The sequence below is a fragment of the Nanorana parkeri genome, unplaced genomic scaffold (genome assembly GCF_000935625.1).
Source record: "Nanorana parkeri isolate BGI_ZX_2015 unplaced genomic scaffold, ASM93562v1 scaffold407, whole genome shotgun sequence".
Classification (NCBI taxonomy): Eukaryota; Metazoa; Chordata; class Amphibia; order Anura; family Dicroglossidae; genus Nanorana; species Nanorana parkeri.
In genome coordinates, this window is record NW_017306675.1 from 891,477 (window position 1) to 915,105 (window position 23,629).

General features: G+C 38.6%; 1 protein-coding gene across 1 annotated transcript in view; it reads left to right on the forward strand.

The window, feature by feature from the left end:
- Positions 1-23,019, forward strand: part of GLI3 (GLI family zinc finger 3) — a 227,807-nt gene extending 204,788 nt beyond the window's left edge. Inside the window, exons 11-15 of the mRNA XM_018559622.1 lie at positions 8,044-8,193; positions 9,211-9,375; positions 11,000-11,290; positions 18,882-19,209; positions 19,645-23,019. Coding sequence (XP_018415124.1) covers positions 8,044-8,193; positions 9,211-9,375; positions 11,000-11,290; positions 18,882-19,209; positions 19,645-21,842 — 3,132 coding nt within the window. The 3' untranslated portion in view covers positions 21,843-23,019. The remainder of the gene's footprint in view (positions 1-8,043; positions 8,194-9,210; positions 9,376-10,999; positions 11,291-18,881; positions 19,210-19,644) is intronic.
- The last annotated feature ends 610 nt before the right edge of the window (positions 23,020-23,629 follow it).

A 23,629-nucleotide genomic window follows, 5' to 3' on the forward strand; every position in this document is an offset into this window, starting at 1 on the left:
TAATAAACTGTCTTTTTTAAATGGTCCTTTGTGATGAATGAATGTGTTTAATGTATATTCTAAAAAACAGCCACAGATCTTTCTAAAAGAAAGTAAAGGCTACTTTCAATGTTGCATTGTCCGGAGAGACTACATAAGCCAGCAAAGTACGAATCCCAGGGGATAGCTGTCACATCATAAATACCACCTCCTTAACTAGCTTCCTGCTGGATTCTATTTCTTGAAGTAGAGCACAGGCTGCTCAAAGAAGGTGAAACAGTATCACACTGTAGTTGGATTTCAGAACAGTGTTGACAGAGCTTACATGAGAGTCCCAGCAGCAACACTGCTGTGAAAGCAAGTACATCTAAGCCATAGGTTTAGTCTGGTATTAACCTCTGTATTGCTTTGAAAAAATGTTAACTGTGTCCCTTAGTTTGCTTTTGAAGTTAAAGTGCAGTTACACTACTACAAAACAGCAGAATCTAACAGTGTACAGAGAAAGTTCATACAAAATGGTTGATATATTTGGCATTATTAAGCCTGAATAATTTTGCTTGCAGGTATACTGTGAGCAGGTCATATAATAATAGAGCTCTGATAATTGAAAATGCTGCCCAAAGCAACCAATAACATTCAAAACTGCCATTCTATTAGAGCAAGTTAGAATTGAAAACATGATCTAATTGATTGCTGTGGATTGATTGCTGTGGGAAACAGCTTCTTTCCTTTTCATATATATGTTTATATAATACTTGTGTAAATAACAGTAAGTTAGTTATTTTTTTTTTTCATACCCGTATAGTATCATGACATAAACACTGCCACAATGATGTGAAACTTATTGCAATGGTTACTGTATTAATACAGCATTCCGCTGATTTTATTTTGTAAGCGCATTTCAAATACAGCACATCCATGTCATATTCATCAAACTATATGTGCTGTAGCGAGAAATGCATTAGAAGCACCACTCACTTGGTTTAAGGATGACAATGCATTCGTCTGAATAGATACGGAACCTCATGTTCCTCCAGGGGTCATATCTTCTTCTTGAGGTCAGGAATGTTATAAGGTAGATTTTTCTTCTGCAGGATATTGTGTCTGTCTCTGTACATTTAAATTGCCACAGAAAGCTCTTTGGAGCAAAGTACAGTGTTTTCTTTGTACAGGAGCCAGGGATTTTCTTCTCTTTTGGGAATTCTTGGACTGGCAGTTGAACATACAAGCTGAGCATGTTTAACCTATTGACTGTTATGTATGGGCAGCTGCAAACCCAGTGGATAAAAAAGAAAACCTAGCTATACTGTGAAATGAGGGCTAAAATATATACTACCCTTCTAACACAGATCAGTTTTATCTCAGGGATTCAGGGTGGTTGATACTGTGAAGGGAGCCCCCACAAAATCTGACAACTTCACAATTGCTTCTTGTTCTGCTGTGATTTGATTGGCATGTGTATTTTCTCACCCGTTTGATGTTAGATTTTTGGTAGGTATTAGTACTTGTTATAGAAGTTGTTTTCTACGGTATGAGAGATGTATAAAAGAATGAGTGTTCTAACAGGTGGCATGGCAAAATACAATTCCAAGAAAAAATCCACAATTTGTTTTCAAGTGCACTTGTCATTGCAGCCCACCTTCTGAAAAATATGCTTTTCTAGCAGTTTTGGTAAACCTTTGGCTGCAGTACCTTTAGCGTGGAAGACCCATAAGCATGCAAATGAGGACATTCAAAGTAAAAAGTCCTTATTTGGAAACCAGAGAGGCACTGTAACATCCAGACTACTATAATTTTCCTACAGATTTGGCATCCTTCATTTTTCTCACAGGTTTCCTTTAACTTATTTAGTAAAAAAAAATGTAAAGATAAATTATGATGGGTCCAGGGTTGCAGCTGTAATCCCGAGTATTTATGCATTTTTTTCTCAAATGAAAATTGGCTAAGGCCTTTTATGTTCTTATTTTTTTCCTAATATGTTCACTTTAAGATATGACATGAAGAGTCAGGATTCATTTCAAATTAATTCAATTTGTGTTGTTACATAGGATGTACATTCATGACTTGTGGGGTGAATCTATAAAAATCCCACTGTCAATTAGGGTCACTAGATGATTAGATATAGCATTCTTTCTGTTCTGCTGGACCATGCCTGTGAGAGGCCCCTGGGCAATAGCACACTGACTTTTAGGGGAGTCTAAAAAATAATACATAGAACTTTACAGACCAACTGTAAAAATTAGATTGAGCAATCCTGTCAAAACTTGAAGATATCACATGTCAGAGAATACTGCTTCTATCTACTGTGGGGGTTTTTTGTGGCCACATAAGGATGGTGTGAAGGTCCAAAATACAGTGGTAGTCAATTTTCTTGATATAGACATGCAACAGAAGATGGTCGAAGACTACTGGCATGTTTCAAGAGCTGATCAAGAAGGCAGACATCTACAGGGCATAGTAGGAGAGTGTTAACATTCTATAGGAGTTGTGGCAGACTGAGGACATGCTTTAGAAGACATCCTGTAAAGACACATTACAGGAGATTGCTTGAAATCAAGTGTTCACTTATCTGAGCAAGAATCCTGCCGAGACTGTGCACTGAGCTGGGCAGGTGTGGTTCAGTGTACAGAAACAAAAAAAAAGTGCTTATAGAAAGACTTAGGACTGAAATGTGATGATTGTGTTGCTTTCATTAACATTTAAATGCAGAAGCACGGATAGTAAGCCTTTAACCCCTCACATCTTCACCTAACATTACAAAGAAGGAAAAGCTAGTAGACATTTTAACCCTTAAGAAGTCAAGAAACCCAAGAAAAAGCAGTTTAAATTGCAAGAAGCATTTGTTTGGCTTTTGCAATGTGAATGGGAACATGTAACAAATATAAAATACTGTAGGTGTCATTTCAGTATGGCTGTGAAAGTGGAGATACACTTTAAGGTATTTTTCCTAATGCCTCTTTTTCTTTAGGCAGAATCAGGGTTTATAAAATAAGACATGGTTATCATGCATATAGAAGCCTTCCTACTTTGAACATTTTTTGTGTGGTTTGTGACAGGAATGTATGCCTTTACTGTATTATAGAAGCAGTTTGCAGTCTGTGATACTTTTAATAATCCTGCATGTAAGAGCACACTATAGCTTCACAGAGTGCCTCGGAATTAGCTAATGTGGAAAAATCCATCGCTTCATTTTTAAACACAAATTACCTTTAGCATTTTTTAAGGTTTAGGCACAAGAATAGCTCATCAGTCATTGCCACGAAGCATTTTGGAAGCTGAACAACTTTGAACTGCCTACTGAATATGTGTCTGCATTGTATGTCCTGAATGCCTGTCAGGCTTTTGATTCTTTGTATCGTAATTTGTGTTTTTATAGCACTTTTTTACTTTGAACAAACTCAAATTGTTGCAGTTTTCTATTTCTTGGGTTATTAAACTAATAAAACAGAATTGTAAATTCAAGTTAAGACCCCGTTCACACTGAGCGGTTTATTGCACGATTTCCGCTCCTGTCAATGCCTCTCAGCACGAAACCGCGTGGAAAAACGCACGATTGTCCATTTCGCTCAGTGTGAATGGGGTCTAAAGGAAGAGCTACACAAATTTAAAAAACATACCCTTGCAGTGGGGCTACCCCATGCACTGCAAAGGTTAAGTGCTTGTTTTGGTCTAGAGGCTGGAATTAAGCAGATATACTCACCTGCTATCTGTATTTTCAACAATCTAAGGACCGATGACATCATCACGTCTAATGCAGGTCCATGACTTGACTTGCATTAGACGTGAGAACGCCAAGGGACATTCAACAGCTGGAGCGGAGGGGGAGAGGAGCTCAGTGTTGACTGCCCCACGAGCTTGGATCAGGTGAGTATATCGGCTTTATTTGAGACCCATAGAAAAAATTAGCACTTAACCCTTGCAGTGCGGACGTAGCCCCACTGCAAAGGTAAGATTTTTTTAAATTCCCGGAGTGCTTTTATTTTTTTTCTACTGGAAAACTTAACTGTGTAGCTAATGACTAATAAATGTACTATTGTTAACATTTCTTCCTCTTGACTGTACTGCACTTTGCAATCAATGCTAAAGAAGGTCAAAAGCTTTTGTTACTTTTATAACATGGGATGATGATATAGACCATGTGTATTTACAACAGAAAGTAGGGAATTCCAGCTTAGTAGTGGAACTATTTTGTATATTGTGCCATCTAGAGGTATCAAGAAAGAATTGTTACTACTATGGTATATGGCATGAGTTCCCAAACACTGCAAAAGTTTACATGTCCTTTTTCTGTTCTGTATTTATTGAGAATGATTCATATTTTGTCCAGGGCAAACATAACAAACACCTGGTTCCTGAGGCAGAATGTTATAAAGGACTTTTTTCTTTTTAATCCAAATATGCGCAGATGCTTTACTTGCTCATTTTGTTCCTTATGTATATTTGTCTCAGAAAACTTGTTTCTGTTTTGTTTAGCTTTGTCAGGGTACCATGCACAGGCGTCCTCACACCACATGCAGGTACCCACGCAGGATGACCAAATTAATATGCCCACACAGGATAGGGTTCTATGCACACAGTTTATTTGCTACACAACAACAAAACTACAAACCCCCTCAACCCCCCACAGGTTTAGCAGTGAAGTAATAAACCCACCGTTGGGACAAACACACACCTACAGCCAGGGGGAAGCAACAAGGAGGGGTAACAGGCCTGCAGATATATGGCAGGCCTCAAGATAAAAGAAGAGTGGTCAGGTACAAGCCGGGTCGTTAACAGGAGGGCAGTAGCACGGTACAGGAACAGGATCCAAGAGAGTGGTCGGGTAACAAGCCGGGTCGGTGACAGGTCTGCAGATAGGAAGCAGGGATCAGGAAGCAGGGTTCAGGTTTATGGGAATCAGTCAAGTGCACGCGACGCAATACTGAGCCAGCTTCCTGACTGCAGGTAGGGCCTAAATACCCTCCCAGGAAGCACCAAGTGATGGGATGATCAGTCACAGCTGGGGCACACCCGCAGGTGAGTACTGGAGCTGCAGGTTCCTTACAGTCCCTGGCTGCTGGAGACACCCACAGGCGTGCACAGGAACTGCAGGACCTGGCTCCAGCACCACCTGGGGGTGCTCTGGATCCTGACAAGCTTTGAACATGTCTGCTGAAAGCAAAAACAAATGAGCTACCAATAGTCCCTTTAGGCCTCTCACAAAAGTTATCAACTCTAATTGCTGTTTGACCGTTTCCTCCCCTACAAGTAAGGTCTGGTTCACACCTGCACGTTTTGTAGCGCGTTCAGCGCTCTACGAACGCTTTACAAAACGCTCAAACATGAAAATCCCATTGTTTTCTATGGGTATGCTTCACACCTTGCCGTATTTCAGCCCGTCTGAACGCGCTACAAAACGGCCTACGCCTGAAAAGGTACATGAGCTTCTTTGCGGCGTTTTTGTAGCGCTTTTCCATTGGGATACAGCCAAGTAGCGACGAGCGCGCATATTCGATACGCCTAGGTGTGAACAGAGCCTAAAGGGTCTGTGCGCCTTTGTCTGTACAGTGTTGCTGCCATGTCACTGGAATCACTACAGCTGGGATAGTTACTGAGATTAGTCCCTATAGCTTTCAAATCTTAAAGCCACCCTCAAGTTTTTACATTATTTATACAGTTACACTAGGTTAGTGGTTTTACATGTCAACTGAAAATTGTTCAAAAGTTAAATAATGCAATCGCACATGCATATATGGAGTTGTTCATTGTGTACAGAATGCAAGAGCCCAATATTGTATTAATGGCAATCATTTATTCGGTCAGTCATTTGTTATTTAAATGGTGTTGGATTTGCTTAAACCAGTCATCTTTGCAAATTATCCAGTAAATAGGTCCTTGGTTCTTACAGCCTTTATATGCAGTGGAATATCTACAGTATATTTAAAAACCCACAGCATTTGACTGGGTGTCTAAAGTAAACTTACATCCACTGGGTTAATAGAAAGAAATACTCCTTTACTTGATCACTCTGTTTATATTTTCATGTGACATAATGACATAGTTGAAAATACCATATCAAGTCATAATATACTGCTGTCATATTATATTGTGGAAAATAATTATTTGATCCCCTGCAGATTTTGTAAGTTTACCCACTTAGAAATGAAAGGTCTATAAATTGTATCATAGGTGTATTTTAAATGATAGAGACAGAATATCAACCAAAAATCCAAAAAAAACATGATACAAATGTTATAAATTGAGTTGCAGTTCAGTGAGTAAAATAAGTATTTGATCCCCAAGCAAAACATGACTTAGTACTTGGTGGAGAAACCCTTGTTGGCAAGCACCGAGGTAAGACATTTCTTGTAGTTGGTTACCAGTTTTGCACACATCTCCGGAGGGATTTAGGTCCACTCTTCTTAACAGATCTTCTTTAAATCCTTAAGGTTTCTTGGCTGTCGCTTGGCAACTCAAAGTTTTAGCTTCCTCCATAAATTTTCTATAGGACTCAAGTCTGGAGACTGGCTAGGCCACTCCATGACCTTAATGTGCTTCTTCTTGAGCCACTGCTTTGTTGTCTTGGTGGTATGTTTTGGGTCATTGTCATGCTAATAGACCCATCCATGACATATCTTCACTGTACTGGCTGATCATCCAAGATTTTACAATACTGTACCCTGTCCATTGGCCCCTCAATGCGGCAAGGTCGGCCTGCACCTTTAGCAGAGAAACAGCCCCCAGCATAATGTTTCCACCTTCATGCTTGACTGTAGGGATGGTGTTCTTAGGGTCATAATCAGCATTTTTCTTCCTCCAAACACAGTGAGCAGAGTTAAATTTTGGTCTCATCTGACCACAGCACTTTCTCCCAATCCTTTTCTGAATCATTTAGATGTTCATTGGCGAACTTTAGACGGGCCTGTACATGTGCCTTCTTGAGGAGGGGCACCTTTCAGGCGCGGCAAGATCTCAATCCATGGCGGTGTATTGCGTTTCCAATGGTTTGTTTGGTGACTGTGGTCCCAACTGCCTTGAGATCATTCACAAGCTCCTCCCGTGTAGTACTGGGCTGATCCCTCACTTTTCTCATGATGATTCTTACCCCATGAGGCGAAATCTTGCATGGAGCTCCAGACCTGAGGGCGATTGATTGTTATTTTGTATTCCTTCCATTTGCAAATAATCGCTCCAACAGTTTTTTCCTTCTCACCAAGCTTCTTGCTGATAGTCTTGTAGCCCATTCCAGCCTTGTGCAGGCCTACAATCTTGTCCCTAAACTCCTTTGACAGATGTTTGGTCTTGTCCATGGTGGTGAGGTTTGAATGGAAGAAAGAGATTCTGTCGACAGGTGTCTTTTATATACATAACGAGTTGTCGTTAGGAGCACCTTCTTTAATTGACAGGACTAATCTGTGTACCACAAAGCCAGTCTGTGGGATCCAGAAGTATTGCTGGTTGGTAGGGGATCAAATATTTATTTTACTCACTGAACTGCAACTCAATTTGTAACATTTGTATCGTGTTTTTTTCTGGATTTTTTGTTGATATTCTGTCTCTGTAATTTAAAATACACCTATGATTAAACATTATGGACCTTTCATTTCTTTGTAAGTGGGCAAACATACAAAATCTGCAGGGGATCAAATTATTATTTTCTGTTGTATTCATTTAGAACAATCTATTTTGGCACTAACAATTCCAAGTCATAAATATATGACTACAATGACTATAAATAAAGATTAAATATAAGAGTGACCAGAGATGAACAGAACTTCCCCATCCTCCCCTATGGTTAACGATGATGAGATATCTGCATGTAATTTGTTCACAAGGCTAAAAGATAAATGCATTAAAACACTTGCTCTGACTTTGGGGGCTATCATTACCAAAGACTTTCTGACATGTCAGCATACAGTACAGTAAGTTCAAGAGTGAACATTACATTTTTAGTAAATCAGACCTGGAATTTTAATACGGTAACAATGATAGCAATAACAATGATTGAAGGATATAAATGGTGTTTTTTTTTTTTTTTTACTGTAATGCTTTTCCTCATGTTTGCCGCCTTCTATTTTTGTGCAGCATATAAACAATGATCACATACATGGTGAAAAGAAGGAATTTGTATGCCGCTGGCTGGACTGTTCCAGAGAGCAAAAGCCATTTAAAGCTCAGTATATGCTGGTCGTCCATATGAGAAGACACACAGGAGAGAAGCCACACAAATGCACAGTAAGCACATGCGATGTCTCATTTCATAACCAGATAAATTAGTTTAATACTTAACATCTTAACTTTATGCAGTTTTGTTTGTTCTCTGAGTATTTGTTTCTAATAATATTGCACTAAGAATATATGTATTTGGATACACACTGCATCCTTCCTTCACAAGCCAAAACCTTCCTGAAGTGTCACCTACTTCATCATCAAAAAATAGCAAATTCCTTTCACCTGTATACCACAGTGCAAATGTTATGTCCATAAACAATCTCTTGGCAGTCTGGAGCATTGCTACATGAGATTCAGAAAGGTATGTCTATACCTGTGCAAATATTGACTCTGACCCTCAGGCCCTTCTGGAGGGACAGAGGATGTAATTAAAGATATTTCCTGATGGCTCATGATTCCTACTATTAATTTACCTGGTTGTTAGCACAAGTTCTTTTTAAGCTTATAAGTTACAATGAACTATTGCTGAAAAATAAGAGGGCTGCCAATGCTGCTCTATTTCTGAAAATTCAATTTTTTGGCTGTTATGCTGAATTGTGGACTTCACTACATTTTGAGTCACAGGTTGTACTAGTGACCAGTTATTTGCCCTCTGCTTGCCTTTTGTGGGCACAGATTCTAGAATTCAGTTTTTTTTTAATGCAGAAATAAACTTGTATGTATGTATGTATGTAGTTAACGTAAGTCATCTGAGCCAATCAGCATCTACTTTAGGCACATTGGCTTACAAGAAACATGATGTTGCTGCTCCACAACTGTCCAGTCACAGGATGGTGGCAGGAAGGTATCTAGGCTTCATTGTTTAACTGCAGTAAAATAAATGAGGTAAGTAAGCTGGCTTGGCTGTTTGTCAAGACTGTGTAAATATGGCTAGACACAATTTCACATCCTTTGGCTGGTAAAACAGCTCCTTTTTTTTGAAGTATGTATTTATCTGCTTGCCTAGAGTCCAGTCTTAAGTTTTGCTATTTTTTTTGTAAAAGTAATTAATCCTGTTTCCTTCTTTCTTATTTTATTCAGTTTGAAGGCTGTTCAAAGGCTTACTCCAGATTAGAAAACTTGAAAACCCACTTGAGATCTCACACTGGAGAGAAACCTTATGTCTGTGAGCATGAAGGCTGCAACAAGGCTTTCTCTAATGCTTCTGACAGAGCCAAGCACCAAAACCGAACTCATTCTAATGAGGTAAACTACCTATATTAGGTATTCTGTTAGATTTGAAAAATCTACCATATCAGAACATTTCACGTAGAAATCTATCCCTATTATATTAGCCAACAAGGAGGCATTTATAAAAAACCAACAATTTTTGTAAAATAAATGCTGCCTGGCCGTGGGCTGGTGGGAGTAGTGAATAGTTACTGGTGACTGCTTCATACATCATGCGGCAGTCTATTAACGTTCCCCTAATCCATTTTTCTGAATTATTTCAACAAAAAAAGGTTTAAAAAATCCAACAGTAATGAAGGGATGGCAAATACATTCTTGTATGGTTTATGTGTCTGCTTGTGAACTAAGATAGAACTGGGATTTCATTGGAATTTTCTAAGCTAATTCATTTCTATAAAACTTGTTTTCTGGATATAATTTATATTTCCAACAGTAGTTTCCATTACTCTATGCACTTTATGGGCAGCTTAATTACACCTCTCAGATTTACTATCCATCTAATCAAACTTGCTTTTTTTATAAATAGCTTTATTTGTTTTAAAGTATGCATGCCATTATACTATACATTCAGTTGTTTTTGTTATAACAGCATGTAAGTGTAATATAATTACATGTCTGAGCTTTTATTTTTTTAAGCTATTAAATAGTATGTAGTAGATTTAAAGCAGTAAAGCATTCTCAACTGAATTTTCAGTCACTTCATGACTAGGGTGAAACAAAAATGAAAATTCACTTTACAAAAAACATACAATCACGTACAAGGACACTTTTAAAATACAGGATTTTAGCTTGCACATGATTGGATGGTTGAAGTCAGCACAAATTCCACTTATTCACGCTCCTAAGTGATTTTTATTTTTGCAAAGTGATTTTTCACTTAGCATAATCAATGGAAGCTGTGCTGAAGATGATTGAAGCTGTGCTAAATTCAATCATCCAAAAATGTACACACAAATTCTGTTGGTTTTTTTGTTTTTTGTTTTTTTGATTGGGTATTCTTTGTAAAATTAATTTTCACTTTGTTTCACCTTATTGGCTAAGATAAGTGAAACTTCACTTTGAAAATGAAAATGCTTTACTTTAGTTAATTACGGCCCATGATTAGGATATTTAAGGACAGACCCATCTAAAATATGAATCACCCTTTTGCACAAAATGTTTTTAATCATTATTAGACTTTAAGAAAAGTGTATAGGTATATTTAGATAAAGGGTATGTCATATCAAAACATGTTTCTTACTTTTGTATAGTGTTGGTAAGAACCATATATGTTCTAGTGCTTTGTTAGAGAGATATAGCTAAAAATATTTCATTAAATATGCTAGTATGAACATAATAATACAGTTGTCATTGCACTGATGGTTTTTGTCATGATAATGAGAATGGCCAGTCCAAAAGTTTGTATTTTGTTTTGGGTAGAATTGGAAAGGTTTAAAACTTGATAGAGTCTCCAAGCATTTCCTCTTTAAAAGAGATTTTTACCTACTGGCTGCAGGGACTTTACTAATTGTTCCTTTTAGGTGGTGCTGATTTTTTAGCTTCATTTATAATCATTATAGCTCTGATTGAAATCTTTAAAAATTTAGCAACCTATCTAATTAACATCCTTTGTTTTTTTTGCTATTTATTTACCTTACAGAAACCATATGTATGTAAAATCCCTGGCTGCACTAAACGATACACAGATCCCAGCTCTTTGAGGAAACATGTAAAGACTGTCCATGGTCCTGAGGCTCATGTTACTAAGAAACAGCGTGGTGACATCCACCCAAGACCTCCTCCACCAAGAGAGCCGGGGAATCATTCACAATCCCGATCACCAGGCCATGCGGTTCACGGTGCACATGGAGAGCACAAGGACCTCAGTAACACTACCTCAAAGCATGAAGAATGCCTCCATGTAAAATCAGTGAAAACTGAAAAACCAATGGTATGCAGTTTACTGTTGAGATATGTTTATACAGCTTTTGCTTCTGCCCCCAATTATCCTATTGAGGAATAGTTCAGGACTGGTTTCTGTATTAGGAAAAAATGCCATGTGCCAGTCACCAAATGACACTATCTTGGTCAAAGATATTACACCTTTGTAGTGACTCCTTTACAAATAGCAGCTTTATCTTGGTATTAAAACTGCATGTTTTATGCCAAAACAAAGATTCTGACGCAACAGTGCCATTGTAATAAAAATTTGATACATTACAGTAGCTGAGTTATGCTACTATTTCTACATTATATCTTTTCGTTTTAGGGTTCTGTGCAAAGCCTGCTTTACTTTCACTTTGTTGTTTAGGGTTCTGTGCAAATCTTGCTTTACTTGCACTCTTCTGGTAATCTCTATTCTCATGCTGGAATCTTGATCAAACATTATATTCCATCTAGGGCAGGGGTGTCAAACTCAATTTAATCGTTGGCCGCATCAACATTATGGTTGCCCTCAAAGGTATCTGTAAGACTATGGGGTCCATTCACAAAGCAGCCAAAGGATGTAGCCGTAGTTTCAGCCGATCCTTCGGCTAGCTGCGGCCCCAGGACCCCTTCGGTTCAGTAGAACCTAAGGGCTACTTTAAGGGCTATTCACTATAGCCCATACAGCTCCCGAACTTGGCCCAGCGGCTCAGGCAAGCCCTTGGCCGGCCGGCAGCCTGCTTCTGGCAGCTGGGCGGAGCCAGCCGTGATCTTACGGCTGGCTCCGGCCACTTGCAGAGAGATCAGCGTCCCTGGTTACCAGCTAACCAGGGACACTGATCTCCAGACAGCAAACTCTCCCTGGCGCTCCGGGGGTATCCTGCCCCCGGCCGCCAAGGAGAGAAACACTGCTTTTTCTTTTTTTTTCTTATTCTGACACGGAGTGTCAGAATAGAAAAAAATAAAAATAAAATCTGGCCATAAGAATGCATTGCTAGATTCCTATTGGCTATTTCAATTTGCAAAGTCGGCCGAACATGCCACGCGTTTGGCTCACTTCAGGTCGGTCTTTCACTCGGCTGCCTACGGCAGCTTAGTGAATAGACCCCTATGTAAATGTATCTAATCTTTATTATAATTGCCTCTGCATTCGATTATGACTTAATACCTAGATCTGAAAGTAGAAGTCTAGGAAATGGCCTGGTGGGCCGGATTTGGCCTCTGGCCTTGAGTTTGACACATGTGATCTAGAGAATGTGGATGTAGCCAGCACCACACCATGGTATCTGCAACACATGCAGTTATTCACAATGAAAACTGAATGGCTGCCGGCAAGAATATGTCTTGTTACTTTGTTCGATTTTCTTAGTGAATGGCAGGTTATGCTGCCATTATTTTTAAATAAATATATTTTTAAATATGTGTTTTAATAGACCAAATGTTAGTATTGTGCTAATAATTGTTGTCCTTCTACCATTAATACTTTGCATTTTTCTGTATACCGTGACCAGAAATACTTTCTGCTTAGAGATGTAGGTGTTGCAGACATAATTACAGTAGAACTGCTTTCCAACAGATCCCAACTAGGAGCCAGGAAAGCTTTTAATTAGGTCAGTAAACCCTAAATAGGTACCATTGAGTTTGCTAACGTGCATCATAAACAATTGCCATATTTTTTCCTTTCAGTAAATACTGTTTTTACTATTTATTCATTTTCTTTTGCATCCCAGTTTTGCTGATCTTATCCACTGCCCCTTTGCAGCCACTTCATTGACATGTACTCGCTTAAGTGATGTCTACATGTCTTTTCTTAGGACTGGCCTCCAGATGGGGGCAACAGCGAAACATGCCTGGGAAATTACTATTGGTACAGCTGCTTATAGTCTGCACCAGAAGAGCATGTGACAGTGTGATAATGCAGGAGAGCAATAGGGAGACAGGGACAGGGCATGTTCACTCTATAAAATCAAGTGCCTGAACAAGTACCTTCATTGCAGGAGTACCAGGTGTTATTAAAATAAAATCTTTAGATTTAAAAAGAATAAAAATGACTTCTGAAATTATAAGCAAAGATTTTATAAGATTTTGGGGAATTAATTTAATTCTACTTTAAACTTAGTAGAGAAGCTTGGATCTGCATTTTTTCTGTATTAAAAATGATTAGCATTTAAAAAACAATTGACACTTACTATAAAATTGTCAGAGCATGAGAGTTTTTTAGAATCACAGTCCACTGTACTGTGTAATGAGCTATTATTTTGTTATCCTCTTAAAGCGTGTGTCAAGGCAAAATAAATTAAAAAAACATTGAGTCTGGAATACGTGCACATTTCCCCAGGTTTTATCCCTTTAAATATGTTGCAAGTACAAACAACAACTTTTGATGTATCAGAAATATAGTATGCTGCTATCTACCGCTTTGAAACAACAACATGTATATTTTGCTTTGAATTCTTAAGCACTTGGTGTCAGTTCTGCCTACTTCATTTTTGATAGATTACAAATAAAACCCTTTAACTCTTTATATCTCTCCCCCATCCACATCTCCATAACACCTTCTTGTACACAGGTAGAAAGCACATTAAGCTATCTTGCAAAATCAACAGGTATTTTTTTGCACTTATCAAACCGATATAACAAAACACTTTCAATGGTATATTTAGCAGACCAAAAAGAACAAATAAGAGAAGTTCATAGTCAGGGTTCACATATACTTTAAGCATCTCTTTGATTGTCTTCAGCGCGTGTCTCGCAGCTAATCACATTACCGTATATACTCGAGTATAAGCCGAGTTTTTCAGCTCGGCGAGATAAGTAAGAAGAAAAAGAAAAAACCCTGCAGCAGCCAGTCAGGAGCAGGGGAGCAGGGATGAGTCAGCAGTGGTAAAATTAGGTACCTCGGCTTATATTCAGGTCGGCTTATACTCGAGTATATACGGTAACTGTTTCACCATGTGCGTCCATCCATTATTAAATCTTAAATCTATTTCTATTTTTATGACTTTTAAAAAGTTAAAGATGTTTTTGCTATTTACTAGGGCTGGTAATGATTAAAATTATCCTGTTCGATTAATCGAAATTTTTTTTAATCGATTAATTTCGATTAATTATAACGCACATACAGATCCAACTACATCGGCCTATACACATACAGCACAGCAATGAAGTAATAAAATGAACTAGTATCACACTAATCCAGCACGTTATTAATCTCACGTGCCCCACTCAATATGGCCGCAGATTAAACCTTTCCGTTAAAAAGAGAGAGCAGATTAAACTACTCTCCCGGGCGGCCGGGAGAGTTAGGCTGTGTACTCACTGTGTACTCCATCGGGTAACGAAGGAAAGGGGGAGGAGTCCAGTGACGTCCAGGAAGCCGGCGGAGAGGTGAGTATGGATCAAAAGAACTTTGATCGATCAAAATAATTTTCATCGATCAAAAAAATTAACGATTAATCGAAGGATTAATCGTTAATTTCCGCAGCCCTACTATTTACCAAGTGCACTTTCTAGCTTGCCCTTCTATTATGAATTGTCTAATGTTTGAAGAAACCTGCCCTGAGGAGGTATGGTGGTATATATAAATAATGTATTCTGATTAGAAGCTCTGACTTCAGATTTGTATGCTTCCATATTTATCTTAATACATGCTTCCTTTAAAGCTCATCACTGAAAATTTTTTATAACCCCCCCATCTAACCCATCTTGCACATTTTTATTCTGTCTTACCTTTTAGATATACTGTTTATACGTATACTTATAAGTCATATATTTTACTACATTATATCATATACTCATAGGTATTAGATATACTTTACCGCTGCACAGTTCCCTCACCAGCACTATCTCCAGGTGCAGGGGACTGCTAATCCAACATTGTGCCCATGTTGGCCAGTCCCTGACAGTCCCTAGGTGCTGACATCACTGCTGCAGATTCCTCTTCTGGATCCTGAGTGGCACCCGCCGCTGGACAGCCAATAGGAAGGGTCTATGACGTGGACACCAGAAAAAGAACACTGCCTCCTGTATGTAGATAAAGAAAGAATAGTTAGGATTGGAGTGCCACATCCTTGCAGCTTAAGGCGAGTAAAAAGAATACAGTATTTAGGGTTGTTTTTTTTTTGTTTTTTTCCTGTAATGTCTGCGATTAGCTAGAGGAAGCCTGGAGGTCAGCTTTATCATAGGAAACATTTGCTTTACATCTACATAAAAGTAAAATGATTTCTAAATCTTTTTTGTGTACCTGTTTTTTACCCTTTGTCCCCTTGTTTATGTATCTTTTGTTCTCAATACAATCGTCCTATGCATTTGTGAACAGTACAGATACTAGCAGAAAATGTACTTAGACCTAAATGCATGCAAAATATAATAACCTGCAAAAACAGTATAACTAGCAGTGCACTGTTATAAAGTTATTTTCTAATTTGCTGTCTTTTCTGTCTAATTTTTAAATGTCTTTCTCAACCTTACTAAGGACAGTGGGTAATAAGGTGAGGGATTATATTATTACCATATATGTCTGGACCTAGAAACTCATCATATTCTTTTTTTATATACACTTTTGTTAGACATGAGCAAACTAATCCATGTGTTCAAGTGTCATTGTAGATTGTGCTGGTTTGTGGCTAATGGATAGCCCCCCTTCCCCTAAAGCACACCATGGCAAACTAGGCACACAGGCTGGTGTCTCAACATAGCAAATTACCCACGAGTGGACAGGAGACCTGCTATAATGACACCAGTCTGTATTCCCTTTAGGGTTGGGTGGGTGATTTAACAAGGAGACCAAAACAAAAGAAACAATCTTTCAAAGCACCCCAGAGCAGTGCCGGGAAGAACTAGGATTTCTGCACCACTGGTGCCCACAAATAGATATTGAGGAAGATACAGTTCTAATTAATAATACTATGCTTATTTTTCATGATGAACCCAATTATATAAAAACAATTAAATAAATGTTTGTACAGGGTGCACCTATGCCACAGGTGTCACAAAGCATTATGGGTTTTCTAAAGACAGAGCACAACAGAAGCTGTTTGCTTTCAGCATGTCTCTTTCTAATAGAAACTCTTATGGTATTGAGTGTGTTATGGAGCTATACAGAACAGAAAGGGAAGGGTAAAGAATAACTTTTCTGGCTTATTAAGCCGTGCATGTAGTTATAACTTGAATTCTGTAAAAAGCAGGCTTCTTCAACAAAGCAGTTAAGGTTATCCTAATATACATGAGTTATAATGTACAAGATATTTGCAGAAAGACTATACATTTTCTTTAGTCATAGGAATTACAGTACGAGATTATGAATGCTGCAGTTTTCATAAAGGTATGTGGAAAAAGGCAGGGGTTTATCCCCTGAAAATGTTAGCATAGATGGGGTGTAGCAGAGAAAAAAAATTACTGAGCCTTAATAAACATTTTTAGTAAGGGGGCAAGGAAGTGTTTAAAGGAGGACTATGAGGTGAGTGATTTTCACTCATCCTCATAGTTCTAGCCGACCTGTGACAATGAAACTGTCACAGGTCGGCTCAGTAGACCGGGAAGTGAGCGAACACATACCGGCGTTCGCTCACTTCTTGATCCTGTCACTGCAGAGTGCCGAGATTGGGGAGTGACTGTCACGGGATTCCCCCAGCGCTGACTGGCGGAACGGACGGATGAGGGGGCGGACACAGCTGGCTCTGCCTCTAGATAGACCTTATTGTCGTGATCCTTTTCAGCTGCGGCGTCTCAGGGAAAAGCCATAACCCCATAGTTCTCCTTTAATTTACATAAGTATTAAAGGAGAACTATGAGGTGAGTGCTTTTCACTCACCTCATAGTTCTAGCCGACCTGTGACAATGAAACTGTCACAGGTCGGCTCAGTAGACCGGGAAGTGAGCGAACACATACCGGCGTTCGCTCACTACTCGATCCTGTCACAGCTCTCTGCCGTGACAGGGGAGTGGCTGGATTAACCCCGCTCCGTTCCTCCAGCGCTGACTGGCGGAACGGACTGGGGAGGGGGCGGGTACAGCTGGCTCTGCCTCTAGATACAGCTGTCACTCAGGCAGCTGGGTGGATCCAGACATAATTGTCGTGATCCGCTTCAGCTGCGGTATCTCAGTATACCGCGAGCTGTAGCTCGCGGTATACTGAGCTTAGGGTGACGCTAGTTTGTGTCCTCCCGTTACCCTAAGGAGAACTATGGGGAAAAGCCCTAACCCCATAGTTCTCCTTTAAAAAAAAAAGCTAGGGTTCACATTTCACTATTAGTTTACTCTGCATTTATTGAACTGGTAAGGGGTCCAAAGGTTGCATGTATCAGCTTTATTTAAGATGTAACCGACGCAAACTCCCAAATATCATTATTACCTTTGTGGGCAGTTTTTTGTGATCCCATTTTGAAATGTTTACACTATGCAATAGACATTTAAGCTGTTCTTTGCAAAGCAGGGGGTCCATATGCTCAATACTTTTCTTATTTTTTTACTATAGGAATGTCAGTCCATATGCCTGGCATTCCAGACTGGTGTACTTTGAGGAAGTGCAATACATGTTTACATTAAAAAAAATAAAAACACAAAAAAAGGATAATCAGTGGTGGGGAAAAATGGCAGTGGATTGGCAAATTGCCCTTAAACGTGTTTTTTTTTTTTTACATTTGCTCATCTCTAACTTTAATTAAAGAATAATTCCGGGTATCTTAGTTGTAAATCTTTGGGGGAGTTAAATGTAATGGGTTTGTTTTACTTAAGGCAAATACACTGTTTAATTTTCCCTTTACTTAGTGAGTGTGGTAAAAGTTCACTTTGCCAAGAATAACCATCTTGTGCAAGAAAAATATATTTTTGCCTGCATATGATTGGATGATGGAAGTCAGCAGAGCTTCAACTCATTCATTAAGCTAAGGGAAAATGTCCTAGCAAAGTGAAAAACCGATTTGCCTTTAGTAAACCACCCCATTGTCTAAGTTACACTTACATTTCTAGTGTTTTTCACTTAATCTGCTGCTTTAAAAGCTTAGCTCTTGCTGTTCTCCTGCTAACTAGAATGCTAGTCCCTGTGCCACTCTGCAGCATGCTGGGAAGTTTGGTACTCCCCACAGATTTCTATAGTACCAAATACTTCAATTCAAATGTTGAAGAGTTCTACAGGGACTGGAAGATTACTGGGCAGCAGCCACAGAATGGAAAGAGACAACTTTTAAAAGTGACATATGTAGTGAAGTGTGCATCAGAGGTAAGTGTAACTACACGATTATACTTACTTGGAATTCTTCTTTAGTGCCTTGCAAAAGATTCATAGAAAACAGTTATTCATATCCAGCCACCATTGTGATGTGTTGTATGTATTGATTATGTTAGTAGCTTTATACATTGTGTATGTCTTAGTGCTGTAATTGTGCAGAAAAATATTATATCCAATCATATCTAATAAAAATGTGTTTACAGATGATAGATATGCAGATTATATTATTGTCTTTTGCCTTTTGAATTTTATCTCCCCTTCTCATATAAAGCTAATATCACTCTGTATAAATACCTCTTCAAGTGTTGCCTGTATATTGGCTATATGCTTGTGCAGTAATGTGCTATGTGCTTAATGGTTTGACATTTATTTATTAATTTTCCAACAGACATCTCAGCCAAGCCCTGGTAGTAAGTCTTCATGCAGCAGCGAGCAGTCCCCCATCAGCAACTATACCAACAGTGGGATCGAGCTTACTCTGAATAATGTAGGCAGCATAGGAGACCTCAGCAACCTGGATGATACCCCAATCATGGACTCTACCATTTCCACAGCAACCACAGGACTTGGTTTACAAGGCAGGAGGATAATGACAGGAACTAAATGGATGGAACAAGTTAAATTAGAAAGAATCAAACAGATTAATGGTATACTTCCAAGACTGAACCCTGTACCACCTTCCAAGGCCCCATCTCTGCCACCTATCTTTGGAAATGGTAAGCTGAGCTATAATATTCTCATCAACTGCTATGATATTATGGCTAGGATTACTGTATAGCAAATATTGATGACACATAGTGCATTCAGAGGGTCCTATAAAAAATGCTGATAGATAGATAGATAGATAGATAGATAGATAGATAGATAGATAGATAGATAGATAGATAGATAGATAGATAGATAGATCTTGTAGAAATACAAATTTACACCTGCAATACTTTCATGATGAGTTCAGGAGAGAGCTTACTTATCAAAATGCTCCCCCCAGAGCTGATAAATGCACATAAATATAAGCCCCTACATTCTCACTGCTCTGTGTCATTTTATCAGAAGCGTAAAATATGAAATACTAAAAAGAATGAACTATTCTATTTGTGTTTGTCTATTGAATAATGGAAATTAAATTCATGACCTTTTTGTGCTTTCTCTAGGTTTCCTGCCAGGCAGTAACCTTAGTTTGGGAGACTCAATGTCCATTCTTCCTAGCCAAAATGAGTTTTCAAGTACTGACATCACAGTATTGAATATGTTAAACAATAGAAGGGACAGCAATGCTAGTACAATCAGCTCTGCATACTTAAGTAGTCGAAGATCTTCTGGAATTTCACCATGTTTTTCTAGCCGAAGATCAAGTGAGGCTTCCCAAGCAGAAGGAAGGGTTCAGAACATCAGTGTTGCAGATTCATATGATCCCATCTCTACCGATGCCTCAAGAAGGTCAAGTGATGCAAGTCAGTGTGATGGTTTGCCTAGCCTCTTTAGCCTTACTCCAGCACAGCAATACAGGTTAAAAGCCAAATATGCTGCTGCTACAGGTGGTCCTCCACCAACACCATTACCTAACATGGACATGATGAGTCTTAAGACCAGAATGGCATTATTGGGTGACACAAGAGACAGTAGATTATCTCCCCTTTCTTCAAACAATGTTCCTAGGAGATGTAGTGATGGTGGAGTGAGCAGAAGACATTTAATTCCCAGCGAGTTACAAGCAAATGCTATGCGTAGGGCAAGTGATCCTGTAAAAATGGTGTCTTCTAATTTATCTACTGGTAGAGTTCAACGTTTCAACAGTCTAAATGGCATCAGTTCTCATGATGTGCCTGCACTTACCGATAGGCGTAACTTGGCTCTGCAAAATTATACACGCAGTGTATATTCTCCATGTCCTCCCAGCATTAGCGAAAATGTGGCCCTGGAGGCCATGATTATGGAAGCCGAAGGGAATTTGGATGATGAGGACTTCTTACCAGATGATATGGTTCAGTACCTTGATTCACAAAACCAAAGTTTGTATGAAAACTCACAGAACAGTGAACCAGAAACACCACAAAACAATACAACTTCAACAAGGAACATTAATTATCACCACCCCCATATGACTAATGGCTCATTTTATCAGCAAGTTCGAAATGGGGAGCTGGTAGACCAATTAAATAATAAGAATGACCTCCCAATACAGTGGAATGAAGTTAGCTCAGGCAGTGCAGAACAGTCCCCTTCGAGAATGAAATACGGGCAACGTTTTGTTACGCAGCAAATTCGACCTTTTGGTTTGTACAGTAATATGGTCGTTCAGCAGCAAAACATGACAAAAAATGGACAGTCACAGCAGAGGGGCTACCATAATGCACAGAATAATTCTCAAATGATACAGAATAATTATAATCTGTACACTACTTCCCTGGCTAACAAAGACCAGCAATATCCAGTACCCTGCAGCCCAGCAACCAGAGGGCAGAAGTGTGCAAGTAACAGCCAGATTAACAGTGCACTGCAGAACTTTGTATCATCCATGCACTATGCTGAGCAGTTATCTGATGCAGCTCAAGTATTACAGAATTCAAATCTTTTAAACCAAGAATATATTCAACAGCTTGCAACTGAACACATGATATATGGCATGAATTTGTTAGGAGTAAATCGATCTAATCAGTCAGTCGCGGGTCAGAACAATCAGAATATGGCAGCTGCACAGAATTTCCCACCAACAGTGCAACCCAGTGGTAACCGACAAAATCCACAGGCCAGAAATGACCTAACATGCTTTAGCACAGGTGGGAATGGCAGGCAAAATGTACAAAGAAGTATATCATATATTCAAGATCAAGTGAATGACAACAGCCAACAAATTTACAAAATGAATGGCGTGAAAACAGAAATGTCACCACAACAACATTGCGCAAATTCACAGAACTACTCGGGTCAGTTGTATGACCAGGCAATGGGCTACCCTCAACAGAGATTGAAATCCAGCTCTCTGTCTGTCCCAGAAGGCAGCTGCCTAATGGAAGACGGTAATAATGCCAATGCTTCTGAGCTTCTCTCACCAGGAGTTAACCAAGTCACAAGTACAGTTAATAATATTGATGGCAGCAGTTTAGATGGGGTGCAAATTGATTTTGATGCCATCATAGATGATGGGGATCATGCCAGCCTAATTTCAGGAGCTCTAAGTCCAAGCATCTTCCAGAACCTGTCTCGTAATTCATCACGTCTTACAACTCCCCGAGCATCTCTTACATTCCCAACCATGCCAGTGATTACCACTAACATGGCAATTGGGGACATGAGTTCTTTATTAAGCTCACTTGCAGAAGAAAGCAAGTTTCTTGCTGTTATGCAATAAATTGGAGGACTAAAATGAACTGTACATGAATATAAAAGTAACTCATTTTATATGTACGTACATATTTTAGCAATTTTTATCCCAGTTAAAAGGGATACATTCCAAGTATGTTCCATTATGGAATAATGACTCAAGCCCTAAAGTGTTATAGGGAGAAATAGTCTTCCATTTCAGTTTTGGATCAGTATTGACAGCTCAAAATCATGCATTTGTTTTTCTTGCTGAATGGGTCTATATGATTCCCTTTAAATGTAAAGCGATCTAATAGTGTGATGTATGTGCATGTTTGACATGTTTTTTCAAAAACATCTTAATTCTCTTTAGTTGCTTGGTTTAATCATTTAAGTGACTGATCTTGTGTAAATGTATTCTTTTGGAAAACTTAACTTGCCATTCTAAACCAACTTATCACAGCTTGTTGTGGCCACCCTGTCTCATTCTTGCTTGTGTCCGATTTGCAGATAATGCAGTTGTAATTATGCACCACTAGAGTGTAAATACATCCAGGTTGCAGTTCTGGATGGTGTTAAGGGTAGCATGCCAAAAATACAGTACAGAAAATGACTTGGTCTATTAAATGTATTGTTATTATTTACATGAATAAGTGTTTTTCTGCTTGTTTTTTCAGCTTGGAAATAATAGAAATACCTTAAAAATGGACATCTACGCAAAGGCAATCATTATGTCATGTCATGCCAAGTTTTAAAAAGGCCAGTCATGACTTATTTAGTCCCTGTAAAACATATATATGCCATATGGGCCAGACCTATATTAACACTGACATTTTTGCTTATAACTTGATGTAATAAACGGCAACCTGTTTGTAGAAAGGGAAATCTCCACTTGTATTTTGTTTTTTATAATTATTGTTATTGTTGTGTGCAAAGTGTATGGTACTCTTGTTTTTGACATATTGGTTCAGTACTTGACTTCATGTAGCACTGCAGACATAATTTCCCAAAGAGGCTTGATTTTAATTATGTTAAGTCTTAATATGGTACTACTTTACTGTTCAAATGTTTCTTGTACTATGTCTGTAGTTGTATACATTACACATCAGTGTTTAAGTTCTTTATTGAAATGTATGTGCCTTATTTTATGTTTATTCTTTAAATGGGGACCAAGAATATTGCCAAACCATAGCCATCCTCCCGCAGTTCTCAAATTCAGCAGATAACATGCCACTGTTACTCAAGTTTTACACCTGTTACCTGTTTTTCACAATGGTTTATTTTGTGAATTTTCAGAATGGCTTTGAATGCCACATTCTGCAAGATTGTAAGATAGAAGCAAGTACTTTTGTCACTTTTTTTAAAAACTTTTTTTATTGACAATTGTAATCTTTTTTTTAAAGTGTAAATAGCTTAAAATGTGCTAGGGATAGAGTGGCTCTTTAGGGCCGCTAGTCATAGTACAGACCTAAAACAGAAGTGGATTAAATAGTGTCAAGTCTAGGACCAGCCTGAAGGATCTGTAGCATACTGTATACAATAACTGTACTTTTTGCTCTCAGAGCCACTTAGCCTTTTGTAACAAAAAATAAAAATGATAAAAAAATTATTACTTTAATAAAAAGAACTTTGTACCTGACTGTGTGTTTGATAGTTATTTTGCTAAAAGATGTAATTGTTGTAATCATGTTATTTCCATTATACATTATAATACATTGCCAGTGCACAGTGGAAAAAAGCCATTTTGTGGTCTAAGATTTAATCTCTAATTTTTGTATTGATGGGTCATTGATGTTACTAGATCCTGAAGAATCGATACCTTTAGTGCTTACTCCA